Source organism: Pholis gunnellus, assembly GCF_910591455.1.
Source record: "Pholis gunnellus genome assembly, chromosome: 15".
NCBI lineage: Eukaryota > Metazoa > Chordata > Actinopteri > Perciformes > Pholidae > Pholis > Pholis gunnellus.
The window spans coordinates 12607194-12634801 of record NC_136542.1 but is presented as its reverse complement, the minus strand read 5'-3'; the positions used below and the strand labels follow the sequence as shown (position 1 = coordinate 12634801).

The 27608-nt window shown below is 42.7% G+C and overlaps 2 protein-coding genes across 2 annotated transcripts; one reads left to right on the top strand and one right to left on the bottom strand.

Moving 5' to 3' along the window:
* Positions 1-882: 882 nt before the first annotated feature.
* On the top strand, positions 883-2313 carry ngb (neuroglobin; the record flags this gene model as incomplete). Its single annotated transcript, XM_079174896.1, has 4 exons — positions 883-980; positions 1715-1823; positions 1931-2050; positions 2161-2313. 4 exons carry the CDS (start codon positions 883-885, stop codon positions 2311-2313), a joined length of 480 nt encoding a protein of 159 aa, XP_079031022.1.
* An 8073-nt stretch (positions 2314-10386) lies between these two features.
* On the bottom strand, positions 10387-24278 carry tmem63c (transmembrane protein 63C; the record flags this gene model as incomplete). The annotated part of the gene is made up of 22 exons (XM_079174992.1): positions 10387-10617; positions 11175-11249; positions 11336-11448; positions 11563-11730; positions 12518-12623; positions 12725-12887; positions 12998-13063; positions 13192-13278; positions 13922-14028; positions 14114-14267; positions 15378-15500; positions 15670-15803; positions 16021-16141; positions 16222-16302; positions 16438-16511; positions 16904-17012; positions 17105-17156; positions 18041-18183; positions 18918-18955; positions 20621-20708; positions 22139-22218; positions 24069-24278. The coding sequence occupies 22 exons, from the start codon at positions 24276-24278 to the stop codon at positions 10387-10389; spliced, it is 2523 nt and encodes an 840-aa protein (XP_079031118.1).
* Between the last annotated feature and the right edge of the window lie 3330 nt (positions 24279-27608).

Here is a 27608-nt window from a genome sequence, read left to right as displayed (position 1 = left end):
TGTTTTGACTTTTGCCTGTTTCTGACCTTGGGTAAACATCAGCAATTGGACTGCATGAAATACCACAGTTGTACTCTGGTTAGTCTGTCGTTCATCTTTATTTCTTGTGTATTTAAATTCTCTTGATTTTAAAGGAAAAGTGCAAAGGCCAAGTATTTTGACAAGTGCAGTGCATGTTGTGCGTGCGGAGTTGTGTGCATGTATATCCTCTGTATGTTTTTAGTCCTTGGTTCACCTGCAGGAGGAGCTGTGGCTCGCTGCAGCCTCTCTGGAGCAGAAGAGAGAGATCCCTCTTTTTCTCCTTCAGTGGCATGACAAATATCCCCAGTGCTGGAGAGAGAGCATATCAAGAGGCAAACGAGGAGGGGAGAGAGATAGCAGCCAGTGTGACAGATAAGAGCGTGGCAGAACTCGTGGGGCTGGGGAAAGAGAGAGCAAGTGCACCACAGTGTCAGGCAAGGCTGCTGCCTGCACACACACAAACACACACACACACACACACACACACACAAACATACACACACACGCACGCACGCACGCACACACACACACACAGACAGAGAGACCCCTCAGCCCGGCTGCACCAGAAGAAGTTCAGAGAGAAGACTGACCTTAAGAAGGTACAGTATGTTTGTGCATCTCTAGCCTAGGAATCATATCTCCTGCAGTTGTGTCCCCCCGCTTTAGATCCGAAACATTACTAACAAATCAGCTGCACTCACTTGATGCTCCACTTTATTTTCCAGGTGGGTTGGCGGACGTTTCGTCTGTGGATTAACTTGAATATCATGGCTTGCCTTAAACTGAGCCCTCTTGTCCTGTAGAGGAGTTGTGTGTTTCCGCTCTAGAAGAACTTGCCGCGTGTTTACAGCCGGAGGGAGGATGGAGAAGCTGTCAGGGAAAGACAAGGAGCTGATACGAGGCAGCTGGGAGAGCCTGGGCAAGAACAAAATTCCTCATGGTGTTATCATGTTTTCCAGGTAACGTATGACACAAATCAGCATGATTGAAATGGTATTAGACAGTAAAGTGACGTGTAAGAGAAGAAAATATTCTTATTCTGTGCAGTCATCCTTTCATCAACATTAATTCAAATTCTTTAACACTTACACCAAATGTAATAGTATCTGTTGTTGTTGTTGTTGCTGTTTTTTGTGTTGATAAGATTTGTGCTTTGACTTTTAGAGTCTATGGTCTTGGGATGCGTCTGAAATGCCATTTGTTTTGTGTTTATACAAAGGAGAAAAACTGATTTATTTAGATAATTTTACAGACACCCAGTTTTTAATATTGCAAATATATAAATATTGCAATACTTTCATCAGTGGGACACAGGCTCAATCTCCGTTGTGTTGCCCTTATTGGCGATAGATAGACATAACAGACATTTAAATCGGTGTCTTCAAGATGCCACTTTTTAAACTGTGTTGTCAAGAATATGTACATGTGAATATTTAACACAGGTGTGGAGAGAGAATCAAGCTAGATCCTTCGCTGCACACTTTCACCATGCAGGCACCGGAAGCTTGACTTGTTGCTTGGCGACAGACTGCAATAATCCACAATTTACTTTGAGACAGCTGCCGCTAAATAGACTAGCAAGAGAGCTTTTTAGCTGTATGATGCATAGATTGATTTTGTGTCTGTGTGAATGCTTGGCAGCCCATGCCGTGTGTATACACCTATAGAACAGTGTGGTATGTGTCTGTGGTAGACTGTTTGAGCTGGACCCGACGCTCCTCACTCTCTTCCACTACACCACAAGCTGTGGCTCCACACAAGACTGCCTCTCCAGCCCTGAGTTCCTGGATCATGTCACCAAGGTGAGCTCCGTTCACCGCAGTCACCGCTACGAGTACGCAGTTCCCTCTTGTGCACAGTTGAGAACACTCTCTGCATGTGTATTTTGTCTCTGTGCACGTGATCCCAGGTGATGCTTGTGATCGATGCAGCAGTCAGCCATCTGGACGACCTGCACTCCTTGGAGGACTTTCTGCTCAACCTGGGGAGGAAGCATCAGGCCGTGGGAGTCAACACGCAGTCATTTGCCGTAGGACCAACATTTCACTGTGCGACTCTCAAAAAGTAGTTTCACAAGTTAATGAGCTGTTAAAAGAACCGTTTTCCTTTTTCTTGTGTGTTTGTTTTGGACTTCTTAAGATGGTGGGTGAGTCCCTTCTCTACATGCTGCAGTGCAGTCTGGGCCAGGGCTACACGGCACCGCTGCGTCAAGCCTGGCTCAACATGTACAGCATCGTGGTAGCAGCTATGAGCCGAGGATGGGCCAAGAACGGGGAGGACAAGGCCGACTGAGGCGCACAGCGGTAGCTGCTGAGCAGTCGCTGTCAAATCACTCAACATGGTTGCCATGGAATAAGGTTGTGTATCTTGCAGCATTGTGGCTTTGGCTGCTGTACATTTGCTCTTTGACTGAGGTTGCATAGCGTAGCGAATGTATGGTGTGGTTACACTTTACAATTGGATCGACCAATCGCAGAGTTTCTTTTCTTTGCTGTGGATGTTTAGCTACCAGACAAGGCTGCTGTACAGCTGTTCTGAGCCGGCTTGCTTTGGTTCTTCTGAGTCTGGAGCTGTAATCTGAGCGCCTCACACTGAGAAAAAGCAACAAGGGTAACTGTTGAGTCTCTTTGTATATAATGGCTTTGATATATCTACTCAAATAACACTGGCTGTAGTGGTCTTTGATGTATCTTAAAAGAGTTGCACAATTGTGAAACACTAGATATTATATTTAGGCATCACAAACTACTCAAACTGTGATGGTTACTGTGGCCAGCGTGGCAGCTCTCTATCTAACTGGAACACAGTGATTCTGTACTCGACATGTTAAAAGGTTTGGGACAAAGCAATGTGATTATATAGAGGAAAGTCCCATCACCTTAATCATAATCATACTGTGTTTTCTATTGATATTACACATCATTACAACTACGTTTGTGTGTGACTTTGTTACCTAACATTCAACCTATTGATTCGAACATATTTTCAATCGATACTGACAAGAACTGTTACACTCTCTGAGAGGTCTCTTCAGCGATCTATGACTGTTAAGGCGTCCATGTGCACCTTACTCAACACGGTGTGCGATGCTCTCCTCGGTAGAGGTTGTGATTACTTCAATAGGCTTCAGCTGACTGTTAAACTACAACTAATAGACTGTTAACTCTTTACTTTAGAGTGAAGGGCATCTTTGGGGAATTATAACATCTTTGTTCTTGGCTATCAGTTTCTAGTCATTGTTAGTGTAAAGTAGTTTTCTTGTACTGTAGTCGCTTATCTTAGTAGTGCTTATTAACTGTATTTGTGTGGCTACAAACTAAGCATTACCTCAGCTTTAGAGGTGAGGGTGAGCAGAGTGGCTTGTGTTTTTCCAACACATGGAAGTGGGGCTGGAAGTGAATATTTATTTTTGGATTATTACACAAAGACGAACGGAATTGATGATGATTTTTTTTTCCTTTGAATTGCTTAACACAGAACAAATAATGCAGATACTGTGTTGCTGTCACTGTCCAATATGTGTGTGTGTGTTATTATTATTGCTGACATAACACTGTATGTATCATCCTTAGCTGTTGTTGACATTCATGGTCATAATGCCAAGTAACTTAGCAACAGTGCGCCAAGTATTAGATAATAACACCATACAACTGTAAATCCAAGCTGCTGATATGTGGTTATTATCGCTTTAGTCTGAGTTTACATTTACAAAGTTTATTTTTATATTCTGAAATGTATGTGTTGTTAAAGAGCATTGTTTTTGTTTTTTTCAAATGTGACATACAGTATATCCTCCAGATGTATTACCTTGTGTGGGTTTCATTTAATCAAAATAATATATATATATATATATATATATATCATCAACTTCTAAATGTACAGTCCTTACAGAAAAAGATATAAGTTGAGTTTTCTATTGAACTGTTTTATCCCTGCATCGTCTGTTCAGTCTGTACTGTACTTTCCAGTCCACAGGTGTAATGTTTATTAACTGATTGTGTATGTGGTGTATTTATAGTATCAGTACACAGCCCTATCTCTGTTTTCAATTACCCGACATTAGGTCTTTTTAGCAGGCATGACTGATAACTGGAATGTTATCCTTTTAACATCCAGCTCTGTACATATTGGGTGTGTCACTGTCTACCTCATCATTATCAGCTGCTATTGAACAGCGATGACTTCACCTAGTTATCCTTCAACCAAAAAACGCACAGTATTATTACAGTTAATGCAAGCACGCACTCTTTGTAAACTGGATTCCATCCTAAACAAAACATGTTGTGTGCTTATTTGAGACTAAATAAAGTGATCTTCTGTGGATATTTTACTGCTGAACGAGGTCAGTGTGTTTTCCTCTCGCTCTCAGATTGTTTGTCAAAGAACGACGATGGTTACAACACAATGGTCAGCGTTTGAAATCAATCATACGATGCCTGATTTGCTTCCCACTGACAGCCCATCTCCAAGTGTTACATAAGACCCAAGCGCCGCATGGCCGATAGCCCTCGGCTACAGAGACGAGCCCACTTACTCATGCAACTGCACAATGTCACATCAACATTGTTTGCAGAATTTCTAATAATTGACATGATGGTCTTTGCAATCTGGACTGATTTTCTTTTCTTTTTTTTTTTTTCATCCAAAAACAAGTTAAATCCTTATTGATGTTTGCACGTGTTCCTGCGGAAACATCAATATGCGTGTGTGTCCAGTAGGTGAAGCCGTAGTAATGAGAAGAAGGATGGTCGATGTAATGAGTTATCTGATTACACAGGGCTCTTTTCTCTCGTACATACAATTTGCCTGTATCATTGTAAAAGTCACATCCGTGAGCTGGCTGTCTGTTCTGCTGTTGAAGCAGTGGCTGACATGGCCTTAATCTGTCTCTCTGCACTCCACACAGCATCCCGACTCTCTCTGTCAAACTGGAGAGTCTGTTGTGTTCATGTTGGCTCCACGCTCCACGTCTCGCGTCGGCCTAGAGAACAACACTGAGTTGTCTAGTCACTGGGCTTTATGGAGACTGTCCTGACCTCCAGTCAGGTCAGCAACCAATGGTTAGATTGCAGCGCTGCAACGTGTTTATTTACCTTGTGGTAATTCATTAATCACTACCTGTAGTTCGACAGGCTCACCCTGTCGTGTGCGAGGATTTGCTCTGAGGGCTGTCGTCGTCTGGAGAGGAGTTTGCGGGGAAAAAAGACAACACACATTATTTTTAGAAAGTCTGCAATGTGTTTTGGAATGAAGGGGTGGTGAACGTTGTCATGGCAACTGTTAGGTGATGGTGGTCCAGAGTCGTATATATATATATATATGTGTGTGTGCATTGGTTTTGTATGAAGGAGGAAAGCAAGACATTGCAATGCTCACTCACTCATCCTAAATGATACTGTGGCGTGGACAGTGCTCAGGCTAATACGATTCGCTCTGATAGCTGCTGGAGCAACACAAGCCTGCCAAGCAACAGGGAGAACGGGCGGTCTGTCACTTCCCACTTCAAGTACAACCAGTTAAAGGATACCATAGGATTCATACATTTCTTGATTGCCAATCAAAATCCCATGAAAATGTGACATGCGATAGAATTTAAAATCTTTAAAAAAGAAAATATATATAAATATAGTTTCATTACTCTGTAATTTCCCCAAAACAGCCGGGCACTGTAGTTTTTAGCAAATGTAACTCAAACCAGAGTAAATTGTGTATTGATTGTGACTATTTTCAGCCGCGGATTAATACACATTTGGTGTCTTACAGCTTACACAGGAGATGTTTTCAGCTGCATTTTGGTCGCCCATCTCATGCGAGTCTTAGAGAACATATACACTTCTATTTTAATCTATGCAGCCATCAACACAGGTCGCATAACAGCATTGTGTATTACACATGCTATTTGTGCTCAAACGCGACCAGAAGTGCATTTCAATGCTTCAAGACTACTTTCTTCCATTTATTGCGTGCACCTACAGTGATTGTGTAATTGGTTCTGAGCACTGCCAAAAAGCGGGTGACCTGCACTCGATACTGTGGCTGAATGCATCTTGTGTGGACACAGATGGAGGACTGAAACTGCTGCTCTGCTAACATGCTGCTTTTGCTACGGGGGCTGTGTGGACATTATGTAAATGTCCTGCATAACCTGGTATGCTGCATTAGATTACTGTTCTAGACACCTACTTGGATATAATGATGAAGCAATTCATACATGAGAGTTTTTGATTAAATAAAGTAAGGCCCCCCCCCGTGAAACATTGTTTACAAAACAATCTCAACAGATTGAAACGTGAGAACAGCAACGAAATAGATCGTTTACAAGGTCATGGATTCATTTACCGTCTCATCTTTTATGCCAACATGGAAAAAAAAGTCTGTACAGTGCTGGAAAATTAATGGAAATTTAAAACTGGGAAAAATCCGCCTGCTGAGGATTGTGAGGTGTGATCAGAAGCTCTTTGCATATGGCTACTAAACGAAAAGCGTAAGATGTACTCGGGGAGATAAAAAGTTCAAAGTTATCAACACAATTGCAACTATACTTTGAGCCAAAATCATATGTAAATACTAAACACCACCAACTTATTAAGCAACATTTGCATGCTGAAAGGAACCCATATGGGAGTGACAATATGTTTGCTGCAGGAGGTTAGAGACATTTCCTATTCTAAGCATCTGGGCAGGAGCAGAGGAGCGACAGGCCACGCACCCGGAGGAATTCACCTTTCACTGAGGAGCACGCTCTCAGCAGTTGCCACGGGTGACAGGGGAAATGTTCGGGACTTTTCTTTCGTAACTCGCAGCAACGAAGAAGCACTGCATATCATGGCAGGCATGTCATGGCTGTTTTTCCTTACAAACCCTTTTATTGCTGAAAAAATGACATCAGTATGATAAACTTACTACAGAACCTCTTCTACATCTAGCATTGGCACTATGGTGCTACCACCACCAACGTGGTTTGGATAAAAGCAGATGCTCATACAATTAATTGCCACATCCACCCCAAGATGTGGTTTCAGGGATCAATGAGGCCTCTAGTATGTACTGAGGCTTGTCCCGAGGCTAGTTTGTATGCAGGTGCACTGCTTCTGACACTAAGCTAACATGCACTGAATTCATTAGTCGCCTCTGCCCTCTTAAATGAGAGACGGTTTGATGAAAGGAATCACTGTCATCTGTGGCGCATTTTGTCAGACTTAAGAGGAATAGTTAGGCATTTTGGGAAACATGCTAATTTTCTATATTCCAGAGAGTTAGATGACAAGATTGATACTACTTCAATCTTCTCATCTAACTCACGGCAAAAAAAAAGACAATAACCAATATTTTCAGAATTCAAACTATTTCTTTAAATTGTCTGACATTGATCCTAAACCAGTAATGCATGCAATATATCCTTTTACACATTTCCTGATGGCATCATGTGCACATTCACTCTTGCACTACTAACCACATGAAATGTCACTCAAATGTCAAAGCCTTCATTAGAGACCACAGTAGAGGAGAGCAATAAGGCGTTCATGGCACAAGATGAGTGGATTGAGCTGAATTAATTTTAATTTCAGATCACAGCACTTCACTTTTGACAGATGAAAACTCATTGACAACACAGCGGACAGAGATCAATCTCAAATGCAGTCTTTCCTTTCACCTCGACCTTCTTGTAGATACAACAACCCACATTTACAGCAGGCTCACATACGGTATGAAACAAAGCACTTATGATACACACATTTCATAACCAAGAGCAAAAACCAGTGGACATGTCTGGAAAGCTAATGGACCTCCAAATAGACCTCGGGTGGCCAAGCCGACAGCATATGAACAGACATGACAGGGCACAATAAAACTAGTTAAGCATGAAAATGGACAATCCCTCCTTGCATGGACATTAGAGCTAAGAATATACTAATAAGTTTTATTTTGTATTTTTCAAAGGAAAGTACGTTTAATGATCTGTGAAACCCACAGGACACACTGGTAGTTCACAGAGAGACATTTTGAGATGCTCTTTGATGTTTCTTTTTCCAAATAGATTTCTCTTCATGATTCTCTGCACTGACCACTCTCGCTCTGCTGCCTGCTTTCATCTGTGTTCTACAGCATGAGAAACTACAGTTAGACTCCATGTAAAAATGTGGCAAATTGGTTAAATATTATGCATAATATGCCATCAGTAAATCTGAAAACAATTTATATCACAGGCCTATGATTTAGCTGTCACTGTTCATCAAACATGTTAAACTGTAAGAGAAGGGAACGGCACCGGATAAATAGTTTTCAAAGCTTGTATCCTCTACAGAGAGCTCGGTCATACATCTTATATGAACCGATACAAATATTGATTGAAGTCAACAACAAGGCACCGACAAGGACATAATACAAAACATCTTAAAGAAATGACAGAACTGCTGTGATGTAAACACACACAGTAAGATAGCTTCGTGTTGAGCCTGACTGTTCTTCACCTTGAAATTACAACAATTACCTGCTTGTTCCGGAGCTTTTGATCACCTCACATGGTGTTCATCAGCCGATGAAGTTTGCTCAGTTGTCAGTCAAACTTTCTATTGTTCTGGGCATCTTTATGATTTCTCCATGTCCAATATAGTTTACTCTTAAAGGCTTCAGAAAGTGCAAGTAAGCGGACCTTGAGTAAAGATTGTTTTATCAACATGAATAAACAATAAAAGCATGAAAAACACCTGCACTAATAAAGTATAAAGTTTACAGTTGACCATGACCATGTTTATGAAAACTGAACAAACTAATCTGCAGTTGAAGACCATGTGGTATAGTCAAAAGCTCCAGAAAAAGACAGTAAGAGGACCTTTTAAGATTGTTTGGTCACCATCTTAGTGGAATCTGATGACTAACAGGATTAACTACCCATTGACTTGTTTTTGTGTTGTTGTTGTTGTCGTGTTTTCATCTCTTAGATGTTTCTCCGCCCTTTAGTTTTCAGTCCATGCAGCATATTTCAGGCCATGCTGGATTGTCACACGAAAGGGAGTGTTTGTTCAAGGCACAGCAAGAGACATGAATAACAAACCACAATCAGTTTACATTCAGGAGAAAAAAAACCAACTATCATCCCTCCACAAGGAAATACAACTTGGAAACACACAGACTGACGATGAGATTAGCACATGTGAAACTTGACCTCATGGTTAAGGATAGAAATGCATACCTCGTGTATACGACATAGTCAACATGCATGCAAAAATGTGAAATTTAACTTAAAAATGTAGAAATTCCTCTAGAGAGTTAAATAGTGTTGTCTTGCAGTGAGAAGAAGTAGACACCACGCTATAGTTTTCAAAATATTCTACAATTTGGGATAGATACCAATTTCCTTTCTTGTAGAGAATTCGACAAGGAGATTAATACCACGCTCATACGGGACAGTGGTATCGATCTTCTCATCTAACGCTCGGCAGGAAAGTGAACTAGCATATGCAAAATGTTACAAAATAAATAAATACAAATCACATCAAAATCACGTCAAAATAGCCTAATAAGGGAATACTCTGATTAAGACGGGACAGCTCTGCAAATCCTTAAACAATCTCCAGTAAACCCCAAAGCACAATATCAATGACACCAAAAATACTGTAGCAAAAATAGCAACCATAAATTGATAATAGTTACAACAAGCTGCAGGTACAGCCAAGCTGCTTGTGCCTCCTTGTTGAGAGTGTACATATATTACAGTACATCTCTTGAGTTACATTCGGCACTCCGTCTGTCTGCTCTCTCACTGCAGATGGCTTCACAACTAGCTGCCCTCACCCTCAGCCTCCCTGAGCTCTGCGTTCGAGGAACCAGATATCACCCCGTGCCCAGACCACTCTGTCAGTCTGCCGGGGCAAGCCTGCTCACACCACCCACACTGATGGGAACTTTCACCTCCACTCATGTCCAAGTGGCGCAGCATGGAGAGAGAGTATCTCTGATGGCAACCCAAACGCAATTCCACCCCAGACACACTTTCATTACTTGAAACCTTTCTAACTTGCAAATGAAGTCACAGGAGAAGTTGCGATCCCCGTCATGTAGCATCCAATAGCTTTAACTGAAATAATCTGTACATTTAGGGATGTATCGTCTGTCGAGATTGGTGTTTTAGTTCAGGAGATGTTTGAGCAAACTGCGGTCTATGTATTTATCGTGGCGTTTACATGGATCCTGCTCCTGCATTCTTTCCTCTTCAGGTTCTTCATCAAGCCCGGTCTGTTCTCAGGGTCTGAGGCAACGAAGTTGGAGTCTGAGGTCAGGAGCGAAAATTCAGCATTGCAGCATTAAGCAATCTGTGTTCCCCAGGTGAAGGACGTGTGGAATCAGCTTGGGGGAATTTGTTTTTTACTGGAAGCCTACGGGGCTGTCCATGAGTGGGCTGGAGCAGTAGGGGTCTGGGGGATCTTGGAGTTCAGTCTCATGGGTCTGGGCGTGGCCTTCCTCACACTCCTCTTCATCCGCCGCGCCGTGGCTTGAACTTTGGGAGCTGGCCATGGTACCGTAGCTGTGGTGCGCCGGGGACGGCATGGGAGTCAAAGCCAGCTCTGGCTCCAGCAGCACGGACGCCACAAACAGCTGAGGGAGGAAGATCAACATATAGTTAATGATTGTATCACACAGTAAATCACTCAATTCAGATTGAAGTATGTTTATGTTTTATACTTGGGTTCGTTTACCCACCCTACACTTAACTCATGCACCAACTTAAGATCTTAACACATATTTAGTACGAGTGTGCATATCCTGGATCCAGTCTTTTAAAAAGTAAATGGCAATTATCATAAATCCAGGTTTGGATACATATAACCTATGTGCTTTGAAGGATCATGCAGGTGTTGGTGCATGTTTTAACTCAGTGATGGAAGAAATATGCAGATCATCTATTTATTCTTTGACAGGAAAGATTTTCTTCAGATTATTCCTCTGACATTGCTCAAAAATGCAATGCTCATAAGTGCAACACTGTTGAGCAGCTGAGATCGCAGATGTCAGAGCTTCCCACCAGCACAGTAAACGCACCAACAACAATACCTAATGTAACCTAAAAAGTAAGCAAAAATACTAATATGATCCTGTAAGATATGTTTAATGGTGTACTGTCAGGCTAATAATAGAAATATGAGATGCTGTACACTGGAGGCAGTGGTGGATGTTACAGTACTCCTGTCTGCATCAGTAAACGTCCCTTCTGCTGGCTGATCAGACATCTGAAACAAAGAAATAGCACATTATTCATTCAGTATTAGTGCGTCTTTAGCTGAACTTAGTCTGTGTGGGTTATGGCGGAGCTGACCTGATAGCTTGTTGACTTGTCTGGTTGCTTCCTAAGGCACAAGCGAAAGAGGGCAAAGGCAATACAGGAGAGCAGGGACACTGAGGTGAAGAGGGTGATGGGATGAACTGGACCTGTGACAGTAAGGTGCAGTAAAGTACAACTTCACAATGTTATATTGTACGCTCACAATACAATGACGGTTGCAGACACTGTTTCACAGGATAGAAATGGAAGTGATAAAGTACCTAATCTGAGCATTGAGAAGAAGAGCAGCCAGAACATGCAGAGGATGGGGGCCAGGATGACCTGGTTGATGGCGGCTCTGTGGATCCGTTGGCTGAGTTTAGTGGGAACGTATGCATAGTAGATGTTGTATCGGTCGACCATGTGCTTCAGGATCACATAGAGCAGACCTACCGTGGCAGGGAAAACACATTTAATTATTCAAAACACTAGAACATTCTTTGGAAAATTGACGGCGGTATTGTTGATTTGGTGCGGAAAGACAGAAAACTCTGGTATGGTCCTTTAACATCATAGTGATATTTTATTTGTTGTTCTCCAAAAGTCCACCGAACCCCACACACAAGCCTTAAGGGCCTCAAACACTGAATATGATGCTCAATGCAAAGTTGAATTCAATGTGTAATTACATTATTGTGACATGGCTACAGACTGACCCGATTTAAAACAACAAAAAGGAAAATATGTCTTAAAAACAAGCAATTTACGTTTATTTTTTCAAGTTAATAATTTTCCCATTTAGCTTTGGCAAGTATCTTGAGTTGTTCTTTGTGTTTCCACCCAATGAGATTCCACTCAACCAATGAGAGTATCTGCCCCAGAAAAATAACAACATGCAGACAGCCGCTGAGGTGAAATGCACAGAACAGCAGGGCGGCATGTATGAAAGGACCTGTTCGCAAAAATATTTGACTGCAGTGGCAAATAGAAGCTTGGTGAGCTCTGGGCAGAGACAGGAGCAGAGTGGGCGTCTGGCTCGCAACTCACTGTGTCTGGGTGTCTGGGACTACAGCAGCAAATTCACACAGTCTGCATCGGACTGGCAGGCAGTGGAGGAGAGTGAGGTTACAGCATGAGGGGAGACGACACATACACACACAAGACTAAGAGGGAAGGTGATGGGATGGTGAAGAAAGACAGAAGAGGTAGATGAGGATTTGTAGGTATGTTGCTCACCAAAGGGTGTAATGATGGGACATGTGATGCTGTAGGTCATACTGACTGCAAAGATACACATGGTCCAGGCGTACTCCAGGCCAAACTGGAACTCATAGGCCTGGCTCTGCATATGAACAAACACAGAAGGATTTTTAAAACAGAGCATGATCTAATGAACCTGCAATAACAACCCTGGGATAAACTAGGAGATAAGGCTCAGCTGACCCGTTTGACATGAATACGCTCAGCCTGGGACTTGGCAAAGCAGAGGCGGAAGGCATACACGGTCAGTGCCGGGATACGAAGCAGCTCCATAGACGTGCCAATCAGACTGGATGTGATCACATAGTTCACAAAGAATGCACCGTTGTCAGGAAGAAACACACACCTGCACCAAGAAAACAAAAGAAGCCTGAGTGTTCGGCTGTGACCGAAATGTCCTTTTAGGAGTCACGATACTCTTTGTACGTTTCATTTGAACAAAAAGAGTTATCTTACTGGAATTTGATCTCCTTCTGGTCCAGGAAGTTGACATCGAAGAGCCATGTGAAGAACAGGTCCAGACTACAGACAGAATTAAATAAGAGCAACAAATCAAAACATTGTGTCAACTCAAAGGAATTCTGTGAAAATAAGCATAAAAGCAGAAGTAATATGTTTGTTTTGTGTTATTGGATATGCTGTAAGTGTACCTGGACAGACCAAGAGAGGGCAGGATGATGACCATGAAGACCAGCAGGAAAAAACACTTGTGCATCGTTACTTGGTTCTCCCCAGATCTGACACATTAGATGAATAACATGGGATAGTAAGAACATCATTATGCAATGCATATTTAGTTATGTAAAACACATCTACGCAGTTCCCTTCAACATAGTCCATTTATAATGTGAAATAATGTAATGTAAAGTCAGCTGACTCGACATGTAAAGGACCGTTGGGTTCATTAGCACGAACGACGCTTTTCACTCCAGTAAACAGTTCATTTGCATTCGGTCCTTCGCACACATCACGCCTGCACAACACGTTTGTGGGGGTGGTTATGTAAAGAAAGGGTGCTCATTGGTGCAGCGTGAGGTTGTCTCCTTATGCACAGTAGTTCTGCTCCTCCTCCTGCTAGTCACCATGTGCCTTTCCCCTGCGCATGGTGACTACTGTGCATATCATTATCCTCACATGGAGATCTCTATGACAACCTGCCCAGAATAACAGTGCAGGGAGAGTGACAGAGAGAAGGAGGGAGGGAGTAAAAAGAGCAACAGGGTGAGAAAGAAAAAAATAATTGAGATGAGAAAAAAAAAAGAAAGCAATGCTGAGAGTTGAGAGGAAGACAGGCAGCTACACATGAGGGGTCTATTTGAAGAAGCAAAGGACGGGCATTTCCATTTCAGAGGAGAGAGATGGCTGATGGCTGGTGAGTACCTGGTCCAGTGGGACTCAAAGAAGGCGGAGTAGTAGACGATGAAGGGCAGGAGTACCGAAAACGCCCACAGCAGGAGGGTCGGGAAGAACTGGGTAATGACAGGGCTCTGGATTGAACAGCAAAATGAGTTATTAATGAAAACGGAAGAGAGGTCAAATGTAGCATTACGGTCATTACAGTTAAACTCTGACCCGCAGACTTTCCACAGGCCTCGTGACGTTGAACTTGTCCATTGTGTTGACGATGATGGCGGGAGTGGTGAGGAAGAAGAGCAGCAGGAAGAGGAGGATGTTGAGGAGGACGCATCGGAGCCACCAGCGAGATCCGCACACGGACAGGTTTTCCCTGGTGACAGGAGAATTAATGAGCGTCAATACACAATCATCCAGCAGGACAGACCGGGCATTTAACACACTACTCTCCCCTGACAAGCCTGTACTGTATTGACATAAGCCTGAAATAGCCAGCTCAGTTGCCTCTTGTATGTGAGTTGTGAGTCGTGAGTCGTGTTTCCACTGCACTGGACTGGAGAGCGGGTTGGGAACAGCACACTTCAACGCTCAGTTTTAATGAAGGAACCAAAGTACCTGCTCAACCCTGCAGCCTGCGACTGCTCCAGTTGTCTAGTTAGTGCAGAAAACACAAACACACTGCAGCCAATCAGGTGTGAAGCAGAAACACTGAGCAATAGCATGTATTTGGTTAATATCTTATGCATATGCATCACTCACTTGTTACATAACTGCTGTATTTTGTCTACAAGATGAGAAACATGCCTTATAGCTATAATTCAATCATGGATAGGGAATGACTTTGACTTGTTTTTGACATCTGCTACAAACGTAGTATATACTGATCTTAATCATCTTAAGTGTTGCTGTTGGTTAATTACATTTCTAAAAGAACAGCACAGAGCTCAATGGGTAAAGAAATAGGAACAGTATTGTGAATGTAGATATTCAGATTTGTGTACCTCTTGTCTAAATAAATATACTCTTTAAGATCCGTCATCACAAGCTGATGTTACATTAGCAAAATTACAGCCCGCGAAACATTGGTTTAAAGTCTAGCCACAATCCAGAGGTTTCCAAAGATACCAAATATGTCAAGATGAATTACAGGGAAATGTGTCTAAATGATGCGTAAGACATGTACAAGTGGATATTACACGCAAAATATGTGTCTGCATGCGTTTGATCCAGTTTTCTCCCACAGTCCAAAGAGACATGCAGGTTTGGCGAGTGTGAACGGTTGTCTGTCAGTGTACCAATGCATGCTGGGATAGGTTACAGCTCCCTGCAACCATGCACAGAACACATATTTGTAATGGATGGGTGGATTTCTAACTTGCAACAAAAGTAGTAGATGGTGTCAGTGTGAAAAATGTTGACTTTGCTAATTAAGGGAAAATAAGGTTTAAGAAACTGTGTGAGTACCGGTAATGTCAGTACTGACCAGATGATGTCACTGGGAGCAGGTGCGTAGGTGACCCCCCATGTTTGCGACTGCACCACAGTGGTGATGCTGGACTGCTGGGGTCTGCGACGGCAGCGTACACAACCGTAGTCCTTCACAATGCTGGAAGACAAAACAAGATGTACAAAAACGGGATCTGCATCAGTGCTCAGTAACGTCTGCTTTTATGCCACTCGGTGAATTTTCTGGTTGCTCCCAGAGGTGACGGGGGTTTATGTGAGGAGAGGACCTGACAAACATAAAGCCTGATGTCATACTGTTGTTTACTCACACAGCAGTCATCCTCTCATCACGAAACGTCACAAAGGCAATGCTGAGCCTCTTCATGGAGATGCGGTTCTTCTCGGCATTAAACTCGTCTGTCCGCTTCTCTTCTAACTCGCTGTAATACTGTTCTGCATCCACCTGCAGATAAAAGTTGGAGCACACATTACTCACTGCTCATCTTTCATTCTCAGAAAGATCTTCAGATTTACAGTGGCAGGATATCTTGTTGCTGCACGTTCTTATTTCTGGATCGCAGTGCCATCCAGTGGAAACATACATTCTGTGCAGCACAACTGAGCTACAAGTATATACAGGCAGTCGCCCACTAATCCCAATTAATGCTGATAAAAAGTACCTTTTCAAAGCCACAGATGTCGCAGCAGAATATCTGAGCACATGGATGGGTCTTGATCATGATCTTCCCATCCTTTTGGGCCTTTGTGGCAAAATACAGCCTCCCTTTCATTGCCTTGCGTCTGCAAAACACAGCATCCTCAGACAAGAGCCTCACACTGATCCCCAACTGTGTTGGTCCAATCTGGAGCAGCTACTGTACCTCTCCAAGTCCAGCCTCATCAGGTTGTGGACATCAAAGCAGAACCGGATATCAGTGACAGTACAGCTGGGGTAGGCCTCACTAGTGAATGGAGCAAAAGGAGTTAATCATGACGAATGTGATGAGATTGTACGCGTACAATGGTTTTGTGACATGAACTAAACAAAAAGGAGAGGATTTAACTTAACAATGAAAAAGAGAAGAAAACATGTGTACTGGAAGTGTTTGGTGATGAGTCCTGGGTCAGAGATCTCTCTTGGTATGGAGGTAATCATCAGTGTCCTGGCTACCTGAAACACAGAAAGCAATCATCATGAGGAGTAGATACAATAAACTGATCACATTCATTGTCACTAGAGGATGAATCTTAATGACTTTGGCGATCCTCTGACTTTTTTTTCAGGTTGACGTTTGTGTCCTGGATGGATTTCCATGAAATTTGAAACACACGTTCACGTTCCCCTCGGGATGAATTGTAACCACTTAGTTGACCCATTCACTTTTCATCTATTGCAACCATCGTAATCTAGTTCATGAGCTAATGACCTTCCATCCAGCCTCAGTGGTATTTTTTTGTTTAGCCCTAATTAGCATGCTAACACGCTAGACTAGAGAAATTGACTGAATGAAATGGATATGTATGTATGATGTATTGAAACAGTATGATGTGATGGCGTCAGACCTTCTCATCTTCTCGGTACTCCAGCCGTATCAAGTGGTGAGCCATACACAGCAACGTGATGATGAAGTAGACCAGAGCCAAGATGCTGTGGAGCCACAGAAAGCTGTCCCTATGAGGCACAACAGGTGTTTAAACGAATATAGATATGGTTTCTGTGCTATTTCATGAGATGTGATGTCATTCCCAAAATGTAAGACTTACTTTGCACTAACATTAGCCAGTGTTGTTCTTCCAAAGTTTTCCGGACTGTCTCCTGTAGAGATAATGAAACGTGACAGAGAGCGAGACATTTTAATTTTCTAACGACTAAAAGGAAACTCCTCCTCTTTTGTCTGTAGGCAACAATGAAGCAATGCCACTATTCAGAAAAAAACCTTCCCATTTAATTTAATGACATCTTTCTCATCCCAATGACATTTCACACAAAATTCAAACATGGCGGTCGTGCCAAACTCTGGTGTTTTAATTCGGGCACCCTTTATTTGCTGTTACCATGGCAGCCTGACATCGGTTGTTGGTTTATTTAATGACTTTGGTGACACACTGGTTCATCACATGATAGCCAGCAGTAATAAAAGAAAGTGTCTGTGGACAGCCCAGCTCCTCGTAGACCCCTTAATGACTCCTGCCTTCATCCTGTTATGGAATGGCTTACTCAACACTTTCTGCAAAATAAGCACACAACTAATCTTCTGCACTATCCCACCCTTCACACCTACATGTGTATGTTAAGAGGATATGAAGCGCCTTCTATTCCTATAATCCGAGGCTTGACGCTACAAACTCCCATTTGATGAAAGGCAGCCTTTGTGTGTATAAATAGTAGACCTATAGTTTCACTTCATAATCTTGTTTTACGAGTTATTTTAAGTTAAAATTACCTTTTGAGTTGATTCCAGCTTTGATCTAATTTCATGTATGCTATATACTTCTATATAAACTCAGCTTTACCACAGATTGTTTTAAGCCAAAGTTTCATTGCATTTAACCTATACATCCCCTCACGCTTGTGATTGTCTCTGTGTGGCCTGGCTTCTCTCCCTGCGAGATGCCTCTTACGACTCTCCTGAGGTTAAGGATATCCCTTGGCTTTTCAAATAGTCGGCCCACTCGACCATCATCTAAAGATAAACATACCCAGGAGGTTCCCAGAAAGGTTGACCGGCAGGATGATGGCCAAAGACAGCAGGCAAACCACTGTCATGAGCAGGATGATGTGGCGCTGGAAGGACAGGTATGTGACGGCGTCAATGCCGCATTTGCTACGGATCTCGTCATCCCTGCAGAAACAGAGAGATGGGAAACTTTCAGAATCCCTGAATCCCATATCCAATGGATCCCAAACGCTCTATGCCACATGGCAAACAGAGAGATTGTTCTTGAGGTGTCAATAATGGGATTTCCACACGTGCACATGTGATGGGACACAGAGCGGTGCAAATCTCAATCTGAATATGTCTGCAGCTCTGTCTATTGCCAGGACCCATCATGAGTAAAACTGTGGCACCACTACTTTGGTGCCAGAAGCATGCGGTTGCCAGGCGGGAGGTTCAGGAAACCCAGTGTCACAAAATAGAACAAAAAGAAAAGCATGAAAAAAATGAAAATGCAGAAAAGAGGGACACGCTGGTCACATGGCGGCCCACACATTGCGAACTCTCAGGGTGGGTTTGCACTTTCCTACGGTGAGCCACTTGCACGGGAGCTAAAAACAGAAGCACCCAAACTCCACCATAATACTATGGAAACTATGGGCACTGTGGAAATCATCTTTTCTACAAGCCTAAATCTGTTGTGTGTAGTCAGACTGGAGCGAGAGCGGGAACGGGAAACCACGGCACCAGCGGTCGCATGAGCCCAGACTCGTTTGTTTTTGCTGCTAAATGACATATAACAAGAGACTTTACATTTGCCGGTGACATCAGCTTTGAAGACAGAGGGCCAATAAAAGGATGGAAGCTAAGATGAGAGAAGGGTAGAAATAATTACAAGGGAAACTGCTTTGTATACTTACTTCATATGGTAAAGTGATGACAGCCACGAGCAGAAGCCCTGGAAAGAGAAGAGTATCGTAAAGCATCCCATTGATTAGATATTAAAGATAATAGATGACATATGCATACAATTCTGTGCACACCACATCTGGCTGCTTGCAAGCATCCACTATTTGCATAGTAATAAGGTCTGCAGAGCGACACAGAGGGGGAGATTTAATAGGTCTAGCCTGGAGCAGTAACCACTTTACTGCAGCCTCAGCCTTGAGTAGGAAAAGGGCGATGACTCCTGTCTGACTCTTTGTCTTTAACATGCAGGGAGTGACCTCAGTCTATCACACAGGTGTCATGGAGTCACACACTCCAGATGAGTAATGAGTCAAACTTTCCTCTTACAACAGTTGACGCAATGCCATCTTAAGACAAATGGACTTATTTGTAAAAGTGCAGTAGGCGGCATTTTTAGACATCAAGATATCATTGGTAAGTTAACTGTGACACCTCGTTATAATTACTGTAAATAAATGAGAACATGATGAGGAAGACTGGTAGACAGTCTATCATCAGTGGTATTGTTGATGATAGTGATGTTTCTGCATTTCCCATAATGCCTACTGTTTTATATTTTGTGCACAGAGAACTGGAGTCTGTCAGTCTGTCAGTCTCCTCAAATGCTATGTACGCCTATTCACACATCCGGCTGACAAGGAGCAACATTAGCATTCATTCAGCATTGTGTTTGTGTCCATCTGACTACTCTAAGTCCAATATTCACTCTCCTTTCAGCTCTAGTCTCAACCAATCAAATATGTACTCCTGCGAAATGCTCCACTGCAGGTTGCTAACTTTGAGAATGGAGCTTGAGCGCTGTGAAACCAAAACAATGAGATGACTCATCTCGATCTGTAACCTCTTTCCCATTACATTTAGCTATTTAATACATTGTTAATGAAAACATATGACTAAGTGCAGCTTTAAAGTAAAGCAGCAGAACCACAGTCAGAGGTCAACTTAGAAATGGGACCAATGCAGGTTTCATCACACAGAATAGACAAATATTTTTTGAGGTAGGAAATGCATTAAATGAAGCTTAAGCGCAAGTTCAGTCAGGCAGACTCTCTCCTCTCCTTGTAATTGCTCTATCAGCTGATTGGGTGCGTGCACTTTTAAGTAACCAACCAGATTCTGCACACGGTTTCCTTAAGCCAATCACATCGTTGCTGTCAAACTTTGAATAGTGTTCTCCTCTCTGCTGCTGTCAGTTGTCATTTCAGCTTTAAGCAGACGCGACCCTCCTCCAGCCCCGTCACCTCCAGTCAGCATCACAGCCATGCTCCTGATTCATCATCAGATTGCAGGAACTCCTTTCACCACCACCACCAGTGTCTGGACACCAGGGGGGATTAGGCCTATTGGACCTCAGTATCTCTACCCTCGGTGATAGCACTTCAGGATGGAGTCCAATCGCCAAAGACTTTGCACTTTTCATATTTGATGCATGTATAATAAATCATTGTTAAATTATAAAACAAGTCTCTCCTGATTGAAATATTTTTGTTCGACCTTTAGGACACATGAAATGTGTTTTGTTGAGAGAGGCGGTGTCTGTGTGTTTGCTTAGGATGAAGGATACCTTTAAATGATCTGAAAATGCTGTTAAGGGGCTCCTTGTTGCTTTTGGGAGCTGATGAAAAACTCTAAGCCAAACAAAACAAAAGCTCACCATGTCCTTGGTCTCAGAGTCGGAGGGGCTGGACTCTGACGGAGACTTCTCTTTCTCACTTGGTTCTCCATAAAACAGGGATGTGAGACTGAAAAGACGAGCAAAAGATTATCATTTTGATCGTGGCCTGACACGACCTTATCAATGCATCCAATATGTAATATGTCAGTGCTGTAACAGTAAAGACATAATGTAACTGCTCTAGACGGTCCCACAGTCCCAAACTGTATACGTAAAGAAGACATGAAACAGATTCAGTATGGTCGAATCTAATAAGCCAGTGTGATGATTGAATTTGTGGATATTGCTCTCTGGGCCGTACCACTGACAGTTCAACATTGTGTCAAATTAAGCAGCATAATTTAATCAGTGCGAGAGAGGGCCGCTTGGCAAAACACACAGATGCTGCTCGCCCTTGGGTGTTATAAAGCCCCTGCCGGTCATGCAGAAGTAAGCAAGCCCGTACTCCAGTAAAGAGGCGACTCAGGTCAAGCAGAAGAAAACTGCTGCAGACTCGCGCAGACGGCCGGATGGTCATTGACTCATTTTGTATCCTTAAAAAGGTATTTGATAATTGATTACTTGTTTAAAGGGTAAGCCTGGTGATATTCTTTTGTTTTCTTACCATCAGCACATCTAATGAAAACGCCAAAAACAACAGTGAACCATATCTTAGCCTAACAGGCATTGTCTGGGTAGCCAATGGTTAGTCTAATGCATGTTAATTCGCAGTTGAACATTCGATACACAAGCATTATTTTCTTGTGTTTGAGTAACATTTGCTAAAAAACTACAATGCCTTTTATAGAAAACCTGTTTACAGATTTACCTTTACTAGGAACCAGTGGACTTTGAGTGCCACAGACAGGGTACAAAAGTATTGAGAGACAGATTACAGATACATTGTTTTGTAGTGATGTTTTCATGGGTTTTGTTGACAATGAGAAAAATACAGAATAACGCATTATAGCTTTGTCCTTTAAGTTTTTTATCAGGGTGAATTGGCCAAACATTGGCTCGTTCAAGCCTCTAAAATGTGAGGATTTGCTGCTTTTCTTTATTCTATATTGCTGTAAATTTAACATATTATGGTTTTCGGAATGTCGATCAGAACCAAACACGCAATTTATTTCCAAAATGAGTTAAACCCAATATGGAAATAATTATTAGTTGTAGCCCTAATATTAAAAAAGAGTAAGACGACCATTTATTCAACCACTTTATTCATATACTCTGTATGTGTATGTCTGATCTGTGTTAACATTTTATTTTCACCGTTAATACAAAATACATGAATACATTTGCATTCATCACTAAAATAACAACAAATGATTATTAGAAGCAAAGGCAGAGTAGCTCTGTGCAGTACTTTGCCTCCTACGCAGTACCATTACGACTCAGCAGAGGGAGCTGGAGGCCTCAGGGTCAGGACTCGGGAGAGGTTCCACTCAAAATCTTAAAATGTTCCACTGGCTCACAAACCAGAAGTGTATGAGCTGTTATGTGTGATGGATTCACCTGTCATTCTCCATCAGCAGAGCCAGGCGGCCATAGTCCCATGCAGCCTTCCTCAGACAGGAGAAGATGAGCAACAGGAACTAGAACACAGAACCAGAACATGAGTGCATGAAGCTGCTGAGAAGCTTATTTACACAATTGCACACACACACACACACACACTCATCTGCTCTGGGCCTTATCCAAAACCTTTCCATACTGCATGTTCATAAGGAGCCTACACATAGTAGACAGGTTCAAAATGCAGCAGCAATAATGAGCCATCGTCTTTCTTTAGAGTGGTACGTGGTTGTCTTGGAAACTACCAGAGACAGGTTAGCATGCACACACGAACACACGCTGTGCACTACAGCCAAATGAGTGTGGTCAATAGCAAGACTGAATATGAATAGCCTCTATTCAGCCACAAATGGAGAGCTAAAGCGTAGCATCACAATGAAGTAAAAAAAAGCCTGTTCAATGATATATTATAGTACCCAATAGTGAATTCATGCTTAACAGCTCCGGTTGAATATAAAGAGCATAACTGGGCCATGATGGATGAATGTTGAAAAATAGAAAAGCATTAAGCCATTAATTAATTTGAGTTTAAAAGACATTTGGTTTCGTGGACAAGGATGACAGCAGCGTTAATAAGAAAAAAGCCCCCATTAAGGATTCATTCTTTAGTGATCTAGAGCCACGCATAGACAATCACGGCAGCCTTGACTCAGGCTTGTAGCTGAATAATGAGTGCATGTTCACATTAACAGTCAGAGTCCAAACTCCTTCTTTGAATAAGAATCCCTCCATTATCTCGCTCTTTTTCCCAGTGTCTGTCTCCTCCCTGTTGTTTTGGTCTGTTTGGTCTTGATGCGTGGGCCTGCTCTCCTTCAGTCCCACAGATGATTAAATCCTATTCTGTATGATGATGGAATTGATGCAGAGGCGTGCTCCCGTCACCTGGGGTGGGGGGGTGGGAGCACGCTTTGACTCATGCTTGTCATTAAGAGACAGCAGTCGACCCTCTGTGTTGTCTTGACAACTAGGCAGCGATAAAATGAGCCAATTAAAACACGGAGGTGGCAGATTGAGAGTGATATCAGCGCAGAGATTAAGTTTGACGAGGCCTGACAGCCTATTTTTATAGGAGGAAAATATGCAATTATGTTTGTAATCAGTGTACACACTGTATTATGCTATGTGACGGGAAAATTCTAAATTGCAGATTTAATGCAGTTTGATATCTATGACATGCACACAATGTGTGCATTTGTGTGTGTGTGTGTGTACTTGTGCATCACTACGAGGTCCAAAAGCCTCGACAACACTCGCACCTAGGAGCAGCATAAAGTCTCAAAGTTTACCAAACCACATCTCTTTATACTGTCGAGGGAATACAACACATTTATAATGTCATATCCAATTTCATATGGAGGAAACCCATGCAGGGGATGAACTGCGTGACACCTCCAGACAGAAAGGCCCCAGCTGTGTGACCCCAGGGGCTTGTTTTTGTGTGGTGACAGTGCTAATCACTTCACCACCTAGGACTGCATATGACATTTGCAATACTAAAGTCCCAGTTTACATGTTTAGTTTGTTTGCTCATCATAATTGAAGATAGACTAGTGAAGGGGTTCTAATAGCGGAACGCAAGAGGGGCCTGGGTTCGATCCCGGGCTGTGTGGAGTTTGCATGTTCTCTCTGTGTCAGTGTGGGTTTTCTCTGCATTCCCCCGGCTTCCTCCCACAGCCCAAAGACATGCAGCTAAGTTTAATTGATGATTCCAAATTGTCCGTAGGTGTGAATGTGAGCGTGAATGGTTGTCTGTCTTTATGTGTCCTGTGATAGTCTGGCGACCTGTCCAGGGTGTACCTTGCCGTCGCCCAATATCAGCTGGGATAAGTGGTTAAATATAATGGATGGGTGGGTGTGTGTGAGTCAGTACCATCCATAGCACGACATTGATGGCGAGGACCGTGGGCACTCCTCCAAACGGCAGACCCTGGAGGACGCTGCTGCGGGAGTGCGAGCGGTAGCATCTGTCCGCAGTGCTGTTGTCTTCCCCAAAAGAATCCAGGAAGCTGAGAACATCCAGCTCCACAGCTGTCCCCTCCACAGGGGAAGCTTTCGTCACTAACAGCTCAGAGTGCGCCATCAGCACTGGACCATACCTGAAGAACAGATGAAAGAAAGTGGTCATTAGCCAAGCTGTTAAGACTTACTGTTCTCTCTCTCTTTAAGCCTTGACACACACCTGTTGAAGCTCCCAGATGATTGGGCTTTACCCACCGTGATTCATAATGTAATCCCATTGGGTTCACTGATAATTACTACAATGTCTGTAATAATACAATGATTGTTTGTTGAGATTGAAGTGACACTTTTGCTAAGCCGCTGCGGCTAGTTTATCTAACCTACTGTTTAGCATTTAGCTAAAACACTAAGCTACTTCTACTTAGCATAAGAGGAGGAAAGCCTGCAAAATTAATCCGTAATGGGGTTAAAATAACAATATTGTTTAAAGTTTTCCGGCCCAGCTGGGTCAACAAAGCAAGGAGAAGCTCTGGTTACATCACACAGAGGGAGAGTGACATAATTCTCTGCTGAGGTAGACATTATATCCACTGTATCTTTACAAATATAAAAGCTGTTTAATGCTATATTAATGGTCTGATTTCAGAATATTGCACCTTTAACATACAAATGTTGTGACTCATTTTTCTCAGACAAGTACCTGCCACTCACTCTAAGTGCAGTATTGATAAGTATTGAAAGCATTTGCAAGGATCAGTCTAATGACCATCACACTCCATTAGCAGCTATTGACCGCCGTGTCCGTTTCTTTATCTGACAAATGGAAGTGGAGACCTCACATGAAAGCGACATGCTGATTGGATGACACTGCAGGATCTGTGAAAAACCACAATATGTGTCAGGAAGATGCCCATTTAGCCATTTAACCATGTAGACAAAAGCATATTTCTGTTGTGAGAACTACAAGAGTCAAAGCTTAAACTGTTTACTCCACTGCAATTTTAAACAGCTTGTTGAGGATTGGCAGTTTATGCGTATCCCCTCGTCTACAGAGGCATGTGCAGGATATGATCATTCACTGCCATGGCCACAGAATGGAGGACTGGACCATCTGTCCTCCAGCAGCACACACTCTTCACACGTTCGATCAATACACTCCAGAATCCCAGCTGCGCAGCTTGTGTACACTCCTCACCGAATAAACAGTCGGAGGAAATGGGGCAGCAACAGAGTGCTGACAAAGCTTTGCATCAATACAGCGGGTGAAAGGCATCAATCATCGGATTTCATGGGAAAAGAAGTGAGATCCCATGATATTTTGAGAGATTGCAGTGACAGGGAACACAGTAGTAAACAAACCCGTGCGCTACGCAGCAGTAAATGGCAGACAAAACTGCATCACAACCCTCCGCTGTCCAACTTTCACAAGAGATGTGAGGTAATACGAGATTGAAGTGAAAAAAAAAGCTTGAGGAAGCTAAAGGCCTCCAAACTGGCACACATTACTGATCCCAATGTGTGATTTATCACCGCGCCAATGATGTCACTTCCTGAGAGGTCTTGTGAGGCATTTACCAAACAGCACTCATTGAAGCCACAGCAGGATGTCTGGTGTAGGAGGGCGAGCTGATCAATGGCAGTGCTGCTGGACTTCTGTACATCACACTGTCAGAGAGGTCTGGAGATTTAGTTTAAAAATGAAACCCAGTAATCTTTTTGCAGCTCTTTCTGCACCATTGTCGTCTCTTATACTTTCTGTATAGCTTGCAGTCAATATTCAGATGCTGTCAGCATCTAAGCCTCCCCGTGGAGACAACTGGGGAGGAGATCTCCTGAGGATGGACCACAAAGCAAATCCATAATGTACACACACACATGCAGTCTGCAGTGCTGTGTTTCCACAGAAGCTGAGGTTTCACGCTTTCTCTCTCTGCCAATAAATAAGCCAGCGATATGCACAAAAAGATTATTTTACAGCTAAAAGTGGATCAATAACCGCATAGGCTTACAGTACAAGGAGAGAGCATTCGGTTCTCTGAGAAAAAAATAAAACAGTTTCATTAAGGACATTTAATTCACAGGATTGTTTCTATCTTACAGTAATGAAATGGTAAGTGTTGTGTCACATTTTCAAATAAAATGATGACACATGATGATTGAAAACTAACAAAGTGATTTACAGGAGATGTTGAAGTCGTGGGATCAATACAACAATAAATCAACTAAAGTAGGTTGTATTTAGATACAAGGCGTTGCTAGTGATAACACTATGGTGATACTGTCTGCAGCATTTGCCTGTTCTGTGATTAATTCAATCATCATGTTGAAAAGCCCAAAATGGAAGAAAGTAAACTGTTCTGTGCCTATTTTTATACTCCTGTGATGAGCTAATGGCAGCAAACAAATCAAAGAGGAATTGTGTGAACTGTGACATACAGCAACAGGAGCTGAATCAAACAGAATTGATGCCTTATATGGAAGAAAATACAACTAGCTGTAAACAAAATTTGACATGCAGAAGCGTAAACAGACCTTCATCGTCCCATTGCTGTTCCTTCTTCCTGCATCAGACGAGTCATTCACTTTGAGCGCTGCTCGCTGCTGATGCTAACAGTTCAACTCTTCCTCTCCACCTCCAGAACAGAGCAGGATGCTGAAGGATACAGGCTGGCTGTGGTGTGGTTTCACACAACATTTGGACAAACGTCACAGCATGACTCGGCAGTTTAACAACAAGACTCCGTGGATATTATTTCTGTCTCACCCATCGTATATAAACACGCAAACAAGCTCACAGTTATCCCACGGTATCCATTTCGTCTCCAGCTTATTGAAGTCTTTCTAATCCTTTCCCTCTGCTCATTTCTCTCCTCCTCATCCCTGACTCAAGCTTCCAAGCCAACGCGGCAGATTACAAAATGATGTTTGGCTTGGTTGGCACCGTTGTGCCTCCCGCTGGCAGCACGAGTGAAATCTCTCCTCTGTGCTCAGTTAGACTATTACGATCACAGATGCTGAAGTCAGTACAGGAGCCGCGAGCTGGTGATGAAATAACTGAGTTTGAGTCAGAGAAGCAGAAAAAGAGAGCAAAAAGCTAGCTCAGGTCAGCTAATCAGCTCATTGCGCCAGAAAAAACAGCTGAGGTATCTGTGTATGTGTGTGTGTGTGTGTGTGTGTGTGTGTGTGTGTGTGTGTGTGTGTGTGTGTGTGTGTGTGTGGATGCCATCCTTGACGTGATACAGACAAAACAATTAAGCTGTAAGTCGGAAGGTTGATAACTCGCAATAAACCCTGATTCAATCCAGATATATTTCATCACTCCCTCGCAACCTATTGATTAAATCAGCTTCTGCTGTAGCCTTACCGTGAATTATTTAAAAGCGTCATTATTTCGGCGGTGTCACCAACTGAAACTACTTGTCACATAAAGAGAAAGAAACAGACTACAAGA